This window comes from Ochotona curzoniae, unplaced genomic scaffold (assembly GCF_017591425.1).
Source record: "Ochotona curzoniae isolate NIBS_2020 unplaced genomic scaffold, NIBS_Ocur_1.0 patch144, whole genome shotgun sequence".
Classification (NCBI taxonomy): Eukaryota; Metazoa; Chordata; class Mammalia; order Lagomorpha; family Ochotonidae; genus Ochotona; species Ochotona curzoniae.
In genome coordinates, this window is record NW_024466689.1 from 253,937 (window position 1) to 272,576 (window position 18,640).

Genomic DNA, 18,640 nt, shown 5'->3' on the forward strand with positions numbered 1-18,640 from the left:
TGGTATTTCATCAGTTCTCATTTCCAGATGATTCTATGTTACAGAATACAATACAGAAAACATATATTCAAAATGACTAAGAACTATCCACCCTATTTACATTATGGACATACAAGTCATTTCCCAACTGAAGTTGAAAATGTTCTTCCTTTCACATCACCTCCCCTAACATAAGTTTTGCTAGATAACACAATTACGACTGCATAGTTGTGTTTGTTACCAACCTTCCCTTCCCAACCAAATAAAGGAAAGAAAACTCAACTACCACAAAGGCACTGAACTGTGGCTTGCTTCTGAAGCAGCTCTAAGGATCACCAAAGGTTTTTGCTGGTTTTTCCCCCTCTGAAATAGTAAAGGGTTACATCAGAAGGTGAAAAAGAATCCAATCCAAAAAGATTGGCACCCAAAAGGCACTGTTGAGACGACTGATGTGAAATGCTAAAAATTCATGCTCTTTTTCCAAGGGACCATTCAAATGACACTTGCAGTACACTGTACAGAAGGACCTACATGCTGAAGGGAGTACAGCTGCCCACACAGCCTAATGCACATCTGGAAGACAGATTAGGACTGCATGTCACTGGTTCAGAGATACAACATAAATCCCTCAAAGGTCAAGATGCAACAATCCTCTTACCAAAGAATTAGACCTTTAGGGAACCTTTGCTGTGCACCCACTGTCAGAGGCCAAACCACATTTAACAGGGGCAAAAGGAAACAGAAGATAGTATTTCCGGAAAGCACTAGTTACAAACAGGAGCAAACCTGGACTCTTTACTCACCATTTTAATACTGCTGCCAACTATAACAGATTAAAATCTGTACACATGACAAAGTGGGAAAAAAGTCCAAAAAGCAATCGTTTTTCAGCAAAAGAACATTCTAGGTAAGAATTATCACAATTAACATTGCTACAGTAAAAACAATGGCAAACATGGATTTGGCACCACATTTACAAAGTAAAAGCATGCATTCTTAATCTTAAGACGTCTCCAAACAGAAAAGACCATGGAGATGGAAAATGAGGGGCATCTCTACAAAACTCTCTATGATAAAGACAAACAAGCAAGAATCAAGGCAGTCAATTTAGTAGATTTGTAGCAGGAAGTTACCAGTTTTGTTTGGAACTTAGCAATTTGTATTCCTAATTGGCAGTCAGCCTGGGATGTCTGTATCTGAAGGTGACATTAGCATACTACATGAGCATTTATCTAGTAATTTGGTAAACAGCATAAACAAAGTTAATCTCCAACCATAAGTTTAAAAAGAAACAAAAAAACAAAACAAAACAAAAAAGCTAGACTCTTGCTGCACAGCTCTCCAAGGTAAATACCATTCAGAAATGGTAACTATATTCTGAGTAGGAGAGTAACAAAAGCTTCAACCCAAGATACTGTACTTACAGTCCCAATAACCAGAAAGAATTATTTTAAGTAATTACAGAAATACTATATGTTGACCATACCAAGAGTTAAAAACAGAGTTCCTACTAAGAGGAATATTTTCAAGATGATCTTTATCACATCATGTGCATAGGTTTGTGTTTTAATAAAGATTCTTTCGCAAACAAAGAAAAAAATTTAGTGAAGCTATTCTCTTGAGGAAACAAAAACCTTTAAAAAAGGACCATTAGGGGGCTGGTTAAGAAGGAAACACAAGTAAGCTACATATTGAAGGTCTGGAATGCAGCACCTCAAACTTCACATCTGCCCTAAACATTCGAAATTACAAAATCCAATGATGTCTTGATGGTCAAATTATGCTCTACAGTTGCCCAATTCCAATGTCTGCTGTGAGCATGTCAGGTCACATGCAAGCTCCTTAAGAGAGAAGACTGTGCTACAGAGTGCTAGAATTCCACATGCTGCCGCCGTGTCTGGTCCCACCATGCTTGCACTGCCTACGAGACAGCCACAGACGTCTGGTCTCAACACTCCACACCACCACAGAAACTAGAAGAGAAGAACAGTCTGAATTAGAAAAAGTCTACAAAGCCAAGAGAGCAGTCCTACAGCAGTATAACTGAAATGTTCAAAATTTCACCTTGTATAAACATTCACACCCTTCAGTACAGTCCACATTCCTTCAAGTTGTTTTTAATGATGACATCTGTAACAGCATCAAAAACAAACTGCACATTCTTGGTGTCTGTGGCACAGGTGAAGTGAGTGTAGATCTCCTTGGTATCTTTTCTTCTGTTCAGATCTTCAAACTGACACTGAATGTAAGCAGCTGCATCTTCATATGTATTGGAACCTAAAACAGACATTCAATAGGCTCAGTCCAGATTATAAAAGCTGCCTGAAGGACTGGAGTTGTGGTGCAGCAAGTTAAGCTGCTGCCTGGGACACTGGCATTACATATGCATGGCAGTTCAAGTACTGGCTACTTCACTTTCTGATCCACCTGCCTGCTAATAACTTTGGGAAAGCATCGGGAAGATGGCCCCAAGAACAGGGGCCCCAAACATACTTGTGGGAGACAAGGATGGAGTTCTAAGTTCTTGGCATAAGCCTGGCCTAGCCATCATGGCCACTGCAGCCATTTAGGAAGTAAGCCAGGACACAGGATGAAAGATTTCTTTTTCTTCTCTGCCCTCCTCCCATCCCCAACTCTCTCTGTAACTGCCTTTTAAATAAATCTTAAAAAACAAAAGAGAAAGCTGCCTGAACTCTAAGTCAAACTGTTACTATTCATACACACACACACATTTAAAGATCTGTATATTTTTATTGGAAAGAAGGGCATATGGAGATGAGAAACAGAAAGATCCTCCATCCACTGGTTTACTCCCAAAAAGGCTGCAATGGTGGAGCTGAGCTGATTTCAAGCCAGAAGCCAGGAGCTTCTTCCAGGTCTCCCACATGGGTGCAGGGTCCCAAGTTTTTGGGTCATCCTCTGGTGCTTTCCTAAGCCACAAAAAGGCAGCTGGAAGGGAAGTGGAGGAGGCAGGATATGAACCGGTGTTCACATGGGATGTCAGCTCTGCAGACAGAGGATTAGCCTTCTAAGATGCTATGCCTGCCCTACCTCTGCTTTGCATTTAGACTCCTGGTTCAGCCTTCAATGTTAATGTTAACCCTCTAACTTGGATTCTTAATTTTACAATTTATTTGGGCAACGGGGTTGGGAGGGGAGAGAGAGAGACAGAGACACAATGAGAACGAATCTTCTACTGACTGTTCACTCCCCAGATGCCTACATCTGAGACTGAGCTAGGCCAAACAAAGAATCCTGGAACTTAATCTAGGTCTTCCAAATGTGATTCAAGTACTTGTAAAATCATCTGGAACAAGGGTGGTGGCTCAGTGGCTAGCATCCCATGCAGATGCTGGTTCATGTCCCAGCTGCTCCACTTCCCATCCAGCTCCCTGCTTGTGGCCTGGGAAAGCAGTCAAGGACAGCCCAAAGCCTTGGGACCCTGTACCCACCTGGGAGACCTGGGGAAGGCTCCTGGCTTCAGATTGGCTCAGCTCTGGCCATTGCAGCCACTTGGGGAGTTAGCCAGTGGACAGAAGATATCTTTTTCTCTGTCTCTCCTGGTCTCTGCAAATCTATCTTTCCAATAAAAAAATAAATCTTTAAAAACAATAAATAAATAAATCATCTGCTGCTTCCCTTGGGGTGTATTAGCAGGAAGTTAGAATCAGAAGTTACTCTGACTCAGAATGTGGGCACACCAAGTGATGTCTTTTTTTTTTTTTTTTTTTTAAATTGAAAAGATAGGTTTACAGAGAGGAGAGACAGGCAGAAAGATCTTCCATCCACTGGTTCACTCCCCAAGTGGCCACAACAGTTGGAGCTGAGCCAATCCGAAGCCAGGAGACAGGAGCTTCCTCTGGATATTCCATACGGGTGCAGGGTCCCAAGGCTTTGAGCCATCCTTGACTGCTTTCCCATGCTACAAGCAGGAAACTGGCTGGGACGTGGAGCAACCTGAATATGTACAGGGACCATATAGGATCCCAGTGCCAGCAAGGTGAGGATATAGCATTTGAGTCATTGTGCCAGGCCCAAAATACATAAATCTTAAAAAAAAAAAAAAGACTATCTATCTTCTATCAATCTAAAATGAGAATGAGCTAAGGAGAGGGAAGAAAAGGAGAGATGGAGATGGAGAGCTTCCATTGTGCTTCATTCCTCCAAAGCCAGCAGGCAGGTCTGAAGTGAGCTGAAACCAGGAGCCAGGAATCCCACCTTAGCCTCCTAGTCCCCTACATGTGTGGCAGGAGTCCAAGATGTTGGGTCATTCATCTACTGTTTCCTAATGAGCATTAGCAGGGAACTGGGTAGGAAGCATAGTAGCTGGGACTCAACTGGCACTCTGCTGGCAGGACAAGCAGCAGCATTAACTCAACTGTGCCTCAGTGCTGCTCCCTCGCCTTTACTTTCTCAAGTAAGCCTTTTCTCCCTATCCTAAAACGTGGCTACTTTCTGTATAAGTACCACGCACTAACTGATTGTGCCACTGGAGCTCCAACATGGCTACTTTCTATAAAGTCACCCAAATCTCACTTTATTTTCTCACTTTTAACAGAAGACTACATTCTTAACTACCCAGAGGATTTAGAGGCCATGGGAAATTCAGTAACATCTTAGTTTCTCAGCCCACTGCCTTGCTTAGAAAGCTCCTGCTTGAAAAGTAACTGCTCAGCCTCAACTCTTTTTCTTAATTGCTGAAGGAAACACAATAGTTAACATATCTAACCATTTTAAAGGTGTACAATTTAGTAGTTCCCTATCCCACAACACCCTCTTCTTATTAGCTAATCACTCCTCATTTCTTTGTTCTCTGTCCCAAGGTAACCACCAATGTGCCTTTTCTGTCTGTTTTGGGATATATATATATAGTCAAGCAATCTGAGTCTAACCTGAGCTTTTTAACAAAGGAGACTCACAGGAAATGTAGTAAGGTCATCTCATATCATTAACTGAGTACAAAGGCAGGAGAGAATAAAGAAAATGTACAGAAAGAGGAAGGAGAGAAAGGAGATGCGGGGAAGCATGCTTCCGGGGTTCCTGACACTTCCGTGTTTCTTCTAATTCCATCCTAACACCCAGCAGCACCCTAGCCCATGACTTCTATGTAACATCCTCTGATGATCACCAGAGCTTTTTACAGTCTAATTTTTTATTAACTTCCTTCCCCTATTATCTATGTTTTCAGTCTCCACATAATCTTTCTAGAGCACAGCTTCTGCTACTTTATGCACCCTAATTAAAATGCTCCAATTCCTAGAAGTAGAATGAGGAGCTCACATCATGGCACAGGGAATCAAGCCACTGTCTGCAACTCTGGCATCCAATCTTAGAGCACTGATCCAATCCCAGCTACTCCGCTTCTGACCCAGCCTCCGGGTAACACATAAGGGAAAGACGACTCAAGTACTTGGTCCCCTGCCAGCAACACGGAAGACCCAGATGGATTCCTGGCGCCTGGCTTCATCTTGGTGCAGCCCAAGCTGCTGTCGCCATTTAAGAAGTAAACCTGTGGATGGGAGCTAGTTGCTCACCAGCTTGCTCTCTGCCTTTCAAGTAAATAAAGCTTGAAAGAGAATCTACATGGGTTTATCCCACCATCTCTCCAGGTGTTAATTTCTTTTTTTTTTTTTAAGATTTATTTATTTATTGGAAAGTCAGATATACAGAGAGGAGGAGAGACAGGAAGATCTTCTGTCTGATGATTCACTCCCCAAGTGAGTACAATGGTTGGTGCTGCGTCAATCCGAAGCCAGGAGCCAGGAACTTCTTTCCGGGTCTCCCACAAGGGTACAGGGTCCCAAAGCTTTGGGCCGTCCTCGACTGCTTTCCCAGGCTACAAGCAGGGAGCTGGATGGGAAGTGGAGCTGCCTGGATTAGAACCGGCGCCCATATGGGATCCTGGTGCGTTCAAGGTGAGGACTTTAGCTGCTAGGCCACGCCGCCGGGCCCCAGGTGTTAATTTCTTGCTATATTTTCATGTAGGCAATTACATTTCTTGCAAATATAATTATTTCCACGTGCCTGATGATTTTTAATTCATCCTCTTAGGTGCTCATTCAAGAGGCCAGTGTGTGGCCCAGCCACCGCTTGTGATGCTGATATCCCATACAGCCACTGGTTTAGGTACTCATTATTCCACTGTCGTTCGAGTGCCCGGCACATAAAAAATGCTTGGGCCCCTGCCACCCAAGTGAGAGACTTAGAACTCCAGGGCTTCTGTCTTCAGCCTGGCTCAGTCCTGGCTGCTGCAGGTATTTGGGGAATGAACCAGTAAATAAAAAGAGCTCTGCCTTTTTCTCTCTCTCTTGTTTTTTAAATAAATAAACAAATCTGAAAAAGAAAAAGCTCATTCTGGTGTCATTTACTGTAGATTAGATCTCCCCGATCCCATCTGAGGTAACTGCTTGTTTTCTACAAACGCACATTTTATACTACTATAAAATTATTCCTGTGTGTGCATGTCTCTGCAACTAGATGTCACTTTCTTGGGTACAGAGATTCTGTGTGACCCTCAGGTTTTCTTAAACATGGACCAAACTGTAAGTTTTGTCCTTCGCTTTTTTCCCCAAAAATCAGGACAAAAATTCAAAACATAAACATCTGGTTATGTCTGAAATGATATTTGAAACTTAAAGAAATCGGAATCATATATTTAATACAAACATTGCTACCAGCAAATATACTCAAAGATGTGTATTATACAAATCATTCAAAACAAAAAGCCACTGTTTGATCAACCAAAGTGCTGATGTGCAATGTGTACCTCTAAGGAGATCTTCCCCGACCCTCACCTGACCCTTACCTGTGTATTCTGGGTAACAGATAGTTAAAGGACTCCTTTTAATTTTTTCTTCAAAAAGATCTTTCTTGTTAAGAAAGAGAATGATTGAAGTATCTGTAAACCATTTGTTGTTACAAATGCTGTCAAACAGCTTCATGCTTTCATGCATTCGGTTCTGAAAAAGAATCAAAGGATGACAGATTAGTACTGACAGTAAAAGTAGTATAACTTCAAAATAATAGATCAGGGCCTAGTGCAATAGCCTAGTAGCTAAAGTCATTGCCTCGCATGCATCTGGATCCCATATGAGCACCAGTTGTGTCCCAGTGGCTCTACTTCCCTTCCAGTTCCCTGCTTGTGACCTGGGATAGCAGCTGAGGACGGCCCAAAGCCTTGAGACCCTGCACCCATGTGGGAGACCTGGAAGAAGTGCCTGGCTTCTGGTTTCTGGCTTGGGATTGACTCAGCTTCGGCTATTGCGGCCACTTGGGGAGTGAACCAGTGGATGGAAGATCTTTCTGTCTTTCCTTCTTTCTGCATATCTGACTTTCCAATAAAAATAAATAAGTCTTAAAAAAAAAAAAAAAAGAAAACGATAATAACAATAAAAAAAAAGATCAACAGGCTTTAAGTACTGAATGAAATTCATGGAAATACACTTGAAAGCTGAGTCAGTCCTCATTTTGATAATTCTTTGGGATTAGAAGAGCTAATAAAAGGGTTTCTTTTTTAAAAAAACTGTTTGTTTATTTAAAAGAATTGGAGAGAAACTGTCCATCCATTGATTCACTATTCAAATGGCTGAAACAGCTGGGCCTCCCTCATGGGTTATAGTAGCCAAGCACTCGGGTTATCTCCTGCTGCTTTCCCAGGCACATGAGCAGGGAGCTGGATCAGAAGGGACGCCTGCTGGTCACAGGGCTTAATCTAGTGCACCTCCAGCCGCACCAACCAAAAGATCTAATTAGCTCACTCATCATAGGGTATCAGCTAACCTCCCTGATAAATCAGAATACTAAGGCTATTAAGCTTTGTTATAACAAGCAAACGGATGCATCCAGTCAGCGCTAGTTACTTTCCTCTTCCTGGCTGCATTAGACCAACTTTTTACCAAAATCTCCAACACACCATTTCCTCATCCTCAGCCAGAACCAGGTCATAATCACTGAGGGCCACGCAGAAGATGATCGCAGTCACTCCCTCGAAACAGTGAATCCATTTTTTTCTTTCTGATCTTTGGCCACCTACATCAAACATCCTGAGTGAAGGGAAAGACAGCACAAATTTAGCAACATCACACATATACCTCTTCCTAAACTGACATGATTAGGAAACTTCACATTCTTCCATATTCAAAAATTCATTTATAATGGAAAAAAAAAAAACAAGGAGCAAATAAAATGTACTCAAAATAATTATCTGTGGCTAACATAAAAGAACAATTTGAGAAAATAAAATTTAGGAGCAAATTAAATTTTCATTTTAAACAGTCAAGCCTCCTCTCTCAAAGTTTGCATCAGATGCATCACAAGTCACCAGAATAAGCACTGAGATGAATTAAAGAAAAATGAAGGGGAGAAAAAAGACAGGAAAAATGAAGTTGAATAACAGCGTAAGATAGCAATAGTAACTAATATTTATTGAGTGTTTACCATGGTGCCAGACACTACCCTAACTACCGTACAGAACATTATTTTACCCTTGTAACATTCCCATATTATTGTCCTTTGCCTTCCAGATGAGGAAGCCAAAGCAGATGAGGACTGCCCACGGGCGTGCAGCACACTAATAAATGGGGACTGAGGATCTGAGCCCTGCCACTCAGCTCTACTGCCTCACTTTGCAACACTCAACCTCTGAGTGGTTTGTGCCCAAGTTCTTAATTTGTATTCTTCTTCCGTAACTTTTCCATGCTTTGAAAGGTTTTCCTCACTTAAAGGAAAACATTTTAAAGATCACTTGTGAAAAAATTTTATTTTATAGTTGAATTCCAAGAACTCAGTACCTAAAAAAAAAACTTAGTTAATATTTCTAAACTCCAAGTCTTCCTTGAACCTAATTAATAATAATAAAGCCTCAATTATTCATATCCTCCATGTTCCACTCTACATCAGTTTTAGTCCACTACTCTTCTCTGGGAGTTTATTTGATATCCTGAGTCAACAGTGTCCTTAACTACCTCCACAGCAATTAGGACACCTGTGCCACTCTGTCTTTTTAGTTGATGCTTTGGTCTGCATGCAAATCATCAGACACGTTTTAACATCTATGTTTGATGACAATCCTAACATTTCTAAAGGCTCAATTTTGCCAAATTGGTTTAATACGTCAGATTTACACAAAGGCCCAAAGTTTCAGAGAACTTCCCTTCCTACCTCCAGATACTGAAACAGGTAAGACATAGCTGGTAATTTCCCAATGTATGTTTGAAAGGGAACATTCATCTTATCTCTGTCATGACCCAATTCTTCCCTTTAACCTATCTTACACAGTTCTTTTTAACTTCTAGTCATGACCACAGGAATGACACAATCAAAAGTGGCTTTAATACACGGTCATAGTGTATGTTTTAGAAAGGCTAATGCCTAGCATTTTATCATGACAGTCTTTCAAGGGAGGGACATACCACTACATCATTAATTGTAGTTTACTTCCTCATTTTCTTCAATAAAGTCCATTAACCTGGTAACAATACTGTGACTTTCCAAGCGGGCTTTTAGCACATATTAACATTTTACAGTATCATTCACTAATAGATCAACATTTTATAAACATTACCTCATAACTGAGAGGCAAGTAAGCAATTAGACAATGCCTTGCATATGGTAGATGCTCAATAAATGTTTGAATAAATGGATAGTGGTTTTGCCTAGAGAGAAGAGGAAAAGGAAGAAGTGATAGTACTTCATAACAAGATATCTACATGCCAACAATAAAGTGGGTGTGGCACTTCAGAGCTGGCTACTAGTCCTGGCATTAAAAGACAGGATTTACCTAAAGTTCAGTCTTTGACAATAAGAACCTTTCCCACACTAATAATGGTAATAACAATTATAAGTGAATTACTATAAGATATGACACAAAAACAGCTCATTCTTACAGTTTCACAGGTGATCATCCACATTGTTTTGCTGCTTTACTAAATTTAAGTTCAAGATAAGTAGCTACTCTATTCCAAAAAGCATTCAGCTGAACTGCTATTTTCTGTACCATGTTGCAAATTTGATTGGTATATTAATATTTTTAAATTGCAAAAGGTATCTAGTAATATATAAACCATATGTGGATCTCATAAATCCTGTGGAGAACTGTTTCCAGAAAGAAAAAACCCTGAAAATTCAAGGTTTCAGTGCTAGGAATAATGCTGATTCTCAGATTCTACCAATACACATAAGGTAAGTAAAAAATACATCAAATGGTAAAGGAAAAAGTTCACTCTTAATCTCAAAGGTCACAAAAGCAGAAAATAGAAACCAAGAAGACAGCTCTAATATTTACAGAAGAGCATTTAGCACAGAGAGAAGCTGAGCCTGTACAGGAAACACTAATGAGAAAATTCCTTGTAACAGAATTCTAGACCTTTCTATCTGCCATCCCATTATCCTGTACATGACTTTACACAAAAATCAGTCCAAGAGCCTGCCTAGTATTAACTCCATTTCATTATACTTACAAGATGAAAACCAGTAAGAAAGAAGTAACAATAAGAAAAACAATTTTAACAACAAAAGGGCAGAACAAGGCTAGTTAATAAGCACCCCAAAACTAGTTTTCTGTATGCTTAATATTGTCATCTTAATGACATTCAATATCTATTCTGGTTAGTCTAACAAAACTAAAATGACAATAAAAATTAAAAATAAAACAAATTGGCAACCACATGATTAGTTCTATTTTGTAAGTAAGTTAGAATTTAATTTTGAATTTTAATTCACAAGATCACAAATTTTGATACATGTTAGATAAAGAAGAAATGCTAGCGCATGGATCCAGTCAAACCATTCAAGTAATGGTGAATAAGGTAAGTTTCTAACTAAGGTATACTGCCTAGAGAAATTTTTATCCTGGTTAAGAGATGCCAACCTAAGGAAAGACAATTGTTCAACAAAAAGGCAAATGACTTACTTGAAGTACAGGTCTTTGAAGGTAAAATGCGTTTCCACAATGCCTGTGGTCTTGACTCTTGTCCGAAGAACATCTTGCTGAGTTGGAATGTAGTTGGTTTGGGATATTCTATCCAAATCATTTAGGTAACTAAATAAAATACATACATATTTTTACCTGGCAAAGCCAACCACGTTCACAGCAAGTCAAAAGTCTTAACTAATCCCTTGCTAAAAGATTCTGAACTTGTCACTGAAGTGACAGAGGAAATCAGATCTTGGTATCACAGAAATGATGAGGAAAAAAATGAGAATCCAACACAAAATAATCATAGTATGTACTACACAAACAAAAATGATATTAATTCTACTAAACTGTCAAAGCTTAAAAAAAAAAATAAAAAAGACCTGATAGCTTGACTCTCCCTGAAGAAAAGCTCCTATGGCAGGCATCACTGTGCACCCAGTTACACCACTGCTAGTGGTGAACACATTCTATATCACAAGTTCAAATGGTTGCAATAGCTGAATACAGGTCTTGTAAATAAATAAATATGTGTACAAGAGACAAAATATAGGAATGCGTATAAAGACTATCATCAATTACAAAATTCCTTAAGCTGTAACATCCCAGAGAATTTGACAAAAAGATGTTTCAACTTCCTTTCATACTCAACTTTGTCCTTCTATACAAAACCTATATTGTCCACTGGCAAAAGATCTGTAAGCAGCAACTGGTACCACAGAAATCCACAGCATAACCCAGCATAGCTGGCTGCCTAAAAAGGGGTATCACGACTGTCATCTCCCTCTCAGGCCAGCTTTCAGCTGCATACCCTCCTGCAGAGAGAACTTACAGAGCTGGAGGAAATTCAGGACGCACTCAGCCACAGCAGGTGTCTTTCCTCCTTCAGCTGCTTACTACGGACTAGGCACAGACCATGGAGCTCATTTGGTAGTGCCAGATCTCCTGTTTGCTTTCCCAGAGGGAATTCTGTCTTTCTATAATGTTACTCCAAAACTGTTTTGAGGCTCCCTGAGACTTCTAAAAGTCTATATTAGGTGAACATTTCCTTGTGTGGATGCACACTGAACTTGCTCTAGGGTCAAGTTTTTTTCTGTCATAGTTTCACAGAGAAGAATGACTTACTATGAAGCAGAATCATTGAGCTGATACTCCCTGGATCTGCTGAAGCAGGCTTGCACGCCTCCATCTCGCCATAACCGTTTAATCACTCCTGCCAATTCTGGAGTCATCACCCCTTCTTCAGCACTGCCAGCTAATACAAACAATTGCCGGGCATCATCCTGGAGGGAGAAGTTAAAGAAGTCATTGTCCCTGTCTTCAAGACTTGAGGACAACCTCTACAATGTGCGTGCCAGCATGTCCACACAAGCAGAAATGCACTTTGAAAAAAATAATAATAAAGAAATTAATAAAAGTAGCACCACAGAGACCTTTTCTGGCAGGAAGGGAGGTGTGAGAGAATTTACAATTAAGTCTTCTACCCTTCTCATTCCACTCTAGTTCAAGTGCTGAACTAATATAAGAAATAATTGTACTTCTACTTTGCTGCTCCACACCTCACCACTACCACCAGAAAAGATCTCTGATCTACCAATCTCCACGTTGATCACACATGCCTTTTGGTCTGTGAGACATGTAATTAACACCATCAACTCTATTAAAGAAGCCTTAAATAAAAATAGAAATGAAAATCAGCGCATCAAAGGGAGTAAAATATTAATCAAGTTTAAGGAAACCCATTCTCTTCTTTCCTTTTAGTCCAGACAGAACAGGAAGAGAAGACTGAATCATTTAAGAAGTCTGGAAGCCTAGTGTGGGGAGTAAATCCCTCAGGGAAAATTCAAACAGCAGCTGAATTTCCCCCAAAGGAATAATGATAATGCTCTAAGACAGGGGAAGGAAGGCAGCAGAAGGAAAAGAACAAGACAGGACATGATCTCAACTTCATGAGTCATAACATAGATCTGCAAGTGGTTCTAGTTTTGAAACCTAAAATATATGGAGAAGTAGGGAAGGCAGAAAATGACTGTAAGACTCTTTAGACTATTTTATTTTATTCTAGTCATTTTTACTTTTCAGTTTAAAAATAAACCTGGGTGTCAGGATAACCTGCCTTCCAAATATATTATTTATCATTCTCAAGAGAATCCAAAAAACTATTAAAAAAAAAAAGGCAAATACTTTATAAGGCACATACTGCATAAAGGACAAAGAGGAAAGGGGAGTAATCACTTGCATCTTAAAAGCACCAGGACAAAACAAACAGCATTTCAGACTAATAGGTAAAACTACCACCTAAAATTAGCAAGACTTGCACATTATGAGAACCTATACATCTACCTAAGCAGAACAGAACTACAGTGCATGCAAAGTAATTTTGCTAGGAGCCAGCATTGTGGTGTAGCAGGTAGTCCCAGCTTCTACGTTTCTGATCCAGCTCTGTTGATGTGCCTGGGAAAGAAGCCAAAAAAAAAAAAAAAACACACACACAGAAGAAGAAAGAAAACAGGAAGAGGGAGTGAGTGAATCTTCCATCCATTGCTTCATTCCCCAAATGGCTGCAACAACTGGAGCTGGGGCCAGTCTGATACAAGGAGCCAGGAGCTTCCTCAGGGTCTCCCACATGGGTGCATGAGCCCAAGCACTTGGGTCATCCTCTGTTCCTTTAGTAAGGAACTGGATCAGAAGTGAAGCAACGGGTCTAGTGCAATAGTGTAGCAGTTAAAGTCTTCACCTTGAATGTGCTGGGATCCCATGTGGGCACTGGTTCTAACACCAACAGCCCTGCTTCCCATTCAGCTGCCTGTGGCCTGGAAAGCAGATGAGGACTGCCCAAAGCTTTGGGACCCTACACCCACGTGGGAGACCTGGAAGAAGCTCCTGGCTGCTGGCATTGGATTGGCTCAGCTCCAGCCATTGCAGCCGCTTGGGGAGTGAACCATCGGGTGAAAGATCTTCCTGTCTCTCCTCCTCTCTGTATATCTGCCTTTCCAATAAAAATAAAACCTTAAAGGGGAAAAAAAAAAAACAGGAAGTGAAGTAGGTGAGACTTGAACTTATGGGATGGGATGCTGGTGCCACAGGTGGAGCCTCTGCCTACTATACCACAACCAAGAAAGAAGATTCAAGAAAGTACATAAATTATATATTAGAATGAGTAGATGTTTGAAAGCTAGATGATGATTCAGGATCCTGAGAGGGGATGAATAATCTCAAGTGTATGTACAAGAGTGTGGAGGACTAGATTAACTAAAACAGAGAAAAACCAACAGAGGTAAGAAAGTAAATACTGCACCACTGACCAGCTAGAAGACAACAGAGAAGTAGAGTCAGGTGATAGGCAAGAATTAAAACAAGGGGGAGGAAGAAAATAAGCCCAAAGGAAAGAGCTGGTTCAAAAAAAGGAAAAGAAGAAAAGGGATGGGAGAGGAAGAGCTAACAACTACGAACTTTGAACTTTCTCTACTCGGAGACAAGACAAGCTTCTAATGATGTGGCATTTTTTCACAAAAATATAAACATCATATTCACTGCTTTCTTTTCTGCTAATTTTCTCCCCCACCACTTTACCTAATTTTGCTTCTCCTCCTAAACTATTTCTAACATACTTTCTATTGTAACATCATCCAATGACCCATTCAACACTTTCACCCTCAAGTTTCCTGCTTATTTGTTGGGCATTAATTTGTACTTGATAAGTTGGAGTTTGCAGGAGCTCTGAAGCTACTTCAGATATGTACACTTTGATTTTTGCATTTTCAGGCAGACCTGCAAGCTTTTGGTTCTATCTGACACATGCAAGGCATTGGAGATCTGAAACAGGATAAGGCAGAATTCAATCCTATACCCTATGGTTCAATGCAGTGGGGCTATAGTATTTTTTTTTAAAGATTTATTTCTTTTTATTGGAAAGGCACATATACAGAGAGAAGGAGAGACAGACACAAAGATCTTCCATCAGATGATTCACTCTCCAAGTGGCCACAACGGCCAGAGCTGAGTTGATCCAAAGCCAGGAGCCAGGAGCTTCTTCTGGATTTCCCACATGGGTTCAGGGCCCCAAGACTTTGGGCCATTCTCTACTGCTTTTCCAGGCCACAAACAGGGAACTGGATGGGAAGCTGGGTCACCAGGACCAGGACACGAACTGGTGCCCATATGGGATCCTGGTGTATGCAAGGCAAGGGCGTTAGCCACTAGGTTACTGTGCTAGGCCCCTGCAGTATTCCTGAATATCTGGAAATCACCTCTAAAATTTGGACTTAGTACTCCCAGAGTTTATTCTGAGAGATGGGTTTTTGCCTTTAATTTCTATAATCACAAAGCAGAACCATGTATCATGGTGACCTTTATTTTTTTTATTATTTTAATTGCCATAATTCTCATTCACTACTATAAAAAGTTAACAGTTCTTTAAAGCAGCAGTTCAAGAGTTATTGTAGAAACCCACAATAAAATGCACAGAATCACTCTTCCTAAACTTTTATTGCAATAATCTAATTTCTTCTTTTTTAAAGGTTCATTTATTTGAAAAGCAGAGTTTCAGACAGACAGACACACACACACACACACACACACACACACACACACACACACACGAGAGAGAGAGAAAGAGAGAGAAAGAGAGAATGAGAATGAGAATCTTCTTCCTACTGTTTAAATCTCTAAAGGGCCAAATGACTGAGCTGGACCAGTCGGAAGTCAGGTGTCAGAAGCCTACTCTGGGTCTCCCACAGGTACAGAGACCCAAGCATTTGAGCCACATACATAGCAGGAGCTAGATGGAAACAGCATCAGGATTTGAGCTCGCACCCATATGGGATACTGGCACTGCAGGCAGCAGTTTCTAACATCTTCTAAAGCAGACTGATAATGTTGATCAAATGAATACAAAGTACTTTCCCACATCTTACACTGGTGCTTAAATCCATTTCCCTAAAATGTGATGTAAATTTGGTTTAACTGTACTGACTGAGTAAAAGCAAGCAAAGAAGAAATAAGCCATACTTACTGCTCTAGCTGCTTCCCCAAAGTCAATCTTTAGTCGTCCCATGGCTCTTATGATTGCAATGATGGACTGTATAGTATTGCTGTAGACAACTACTTTATACTGTTTACATTCTTCCTCTGAATAGCCATCCTCATGAATGATTCTTTAAAAGGAAGAAAACCACAAGTCAATATTCCACAGAGCTTAAAAAGATACTATGGATTTTTTGTTTTTACTCATTGAGAGGAAATACACTCTTACAAAAGGTCATGTTTCAACTTACTTCATCTGCTTCACAATGGTGCTTTTACCAGATTCTCCAGCACCTTAAAGAAAAGAATAAACGTTGGATGAAGCACAAAAAAGCCAATTATGAATGAGAGCTCCAGATTAACAGAAACCACAAGTCCTAAGGAAAACTTTGGTAAGGATTTTATGTCCTTTGGGGAAAACAAGAACACTTCTCAATTAGAACATTTTACATTTTTTACACAACCAACCAAACAAAAACACTTCATTGAAAGTGTCCCAAGGTCTGCTGTGTAAAAACTATCTATCCAAGGACAGATGGCAACACAACCATCTCTAGGAACTCGATATGGACCTGAGAAATGTTCCAAGAACACCTCCTGGATTGTTGCAAGGAAGACCTGTTTCTACCCCTTCCCACTCTGCACTCCCTCTGCACTGTACTTGGCTTCTGAGCCAGCAAGGATCCCTTCAATGACCACAAATGTCAAACAGATCTAAACTCAATGACAATCCATCCTAGCCAATGGATCTCCCTAACCAATTCATTCTCCTATCTTCCAAGACACCTCCTCTCCCATAAACATTACAAACTCCTCCTTATTTCTTATTCTCAATTGATTATCATTCTCTTCCTTCTTGGAAAAATCAAAGCAATTAGGAAAAAGCCCTCATTTTCTCATAATCAAATCTATTAATCTCTTTACCTCCATTATTATTCTCTATCATCATGTATCTGCAATATCTTAAGACTAATATCTGCTGCCCCATACATTTAGACACTTCTTCTGTTCAGGTTCTTTGCTGCTGCAATTTCCCATGTCACACAAATATCACCAACTTTTCTCTTCCCATTGGATCACTCTCATTAGCTTACAATTTGTTTTTCCCGGTGCACTCAAAGTGAGGACTTTAGCCGCCAGGCCACGCTGCCGGGCCCAGCTTACAATTTGTTTTGCTATCTCCCAACTTTAAATTAACACACATATCCAGTACTACCTTTTCCTGACCCAACAAAATTATCTCTAACTACCACTATATTTTCTCTGTTCCACTCTATAGAATAATCCACTAATGATTCACCTATATTCACTGTCTCCAATTCTATATTAGTAACTTGCTCTATTAACCCATTCCAATCAGGATTTGATTTCCACCATTATTCACTTTTCAAGATATCCATCAATTTCCATCAAGTCAATTTTGGTCCTCATCTCAGGTAAAATTTGTCCAAGTTGATGACTTCTGTCCCTAGAAAAATTTTCATCACAAAGTTGGGTTCCAGCCACTACGCCCCCCTTGGATTGACTCCTACCCCACCCCTGTCAGCTCCCCTCCAATTTCTGAATTCTTCAGGGATCCCTCTCTCCCACTCTCATCTTACCTATACTCATTCTCTAGGTCACTTCAGTTCATCTAAAATATCACTGATATGTGAATAATAATAATTAACATTCTGTGTGTACAAGTCTAGGCTGCTTTAAGTACTTTATTTATAGTAATACGTTTAAACATCACAATAACCCTATGGAGGTAGGTATTATTATCCCTATTTACAGATAGGTAAATGAAGCAGAGAGAAATCAAGTATCTTACTCAAATTACAAAGTTAGTAAGCAGTAGGGATAAAATTTGCATTAGTAAGGTGAGGGAATGTGGAATAGTGGGTTAAGTCATTGCAACTCTGGCATCCCGTATGAGCATTGCTGTTGGTTCCAGGCCCAGCTGCGTCACTGAGTGAGCCAATCTCAAGCCAGAAACAGGAGCTTCTCCCACGTCTTCCACATGGGTGCAGGGTCACAAACAAGGAGCTGGGTGGGAAGTGGAGCAGCTAGGACATGAACTGGTGCCCATACAGGATCCCAGTACTTAAAGGGGGAAGGATTTAGCCACTGAGCCACTGTGTCAGGCCCTAAATATTCCAGTGCTTTGGACCATGCCTTTCCTAGGGCGAGTTGTCCACTCACTGGGTAGAATAAACTTTGTAAATCAGATCATGTCACAGCTCTGCCCAGAGACACTCCCATGGCATTCAATTACACACAAAATGTAATGCAGGGGTGATAACATGCAGTAAAATCTGGTCGCTGCCTACTTCCTTCCCCCCATCTCCTAATACTCTCCACTTGTTCTCACTGCTCTTGTTAGACCAGCTTTCTTGCTTCTCCTCAGCATACCAAACTGGTTCTCACTGAGCTGGATCCTGACTCACAGTTTTCGCATTTACTGTTCCCAGTGCCTAAAATAGTTTTTGAAAGATCTTCTTCACTTACGTTTCTGCTTCCCTCAAAACTGTCTTCCTAAATAGCTCCCATCCTATCACACTCTTCCCCATTATGCCGTGCTACACTTTTTCCATAGCATGTTCACCTCTTCACACAACAGCTTGTTCTCTGTGTTTCACAAATCCTTCTTCACTCCATACTAATAGGACCTCAAACTGGTCCTGACATAAATCAGCTATTCCTCCAAAGATTGCTGAACAAAAAATGAATGACTAACGACAT

General features: G+C 40.4%; 1 protein-coding gene across 1 annotated transcript; it reads right to left on the reverse strand.

The window, feature by feature from the left end:
* Positions 1-16,368, reverse strand: LOC121166495 (guanine nucleotide-binding protein G(i) subunit alpha-3-like). The gene is made up of 8 exons (XM_040995654.1): positions 16,168-16,368; positions 15,906-16,047; positions 12,017-12,174; positions 10,889-11,017; positions 7,892-8,021; positions 6,785-6,938; positions 2,044-2,256; positions 1-1,952 (listed from the first exon to the last, which is right to left on the reverse strand). Exons 1-7 carry the CDS (start codon positions 16,170-16,172, stop codon positions 2,066-2,068), a joined length of 909 nt encoding a protein of 302 aa, XP_040851588.1. The 5' UTR covers positions 16,173-16,368; the 3' UTR covers positions 1-1,952; positions 2,044-2,065.
* Between the last annotated feature and the right edge of the window lie 2,272 nt (positions 16,369-18,640).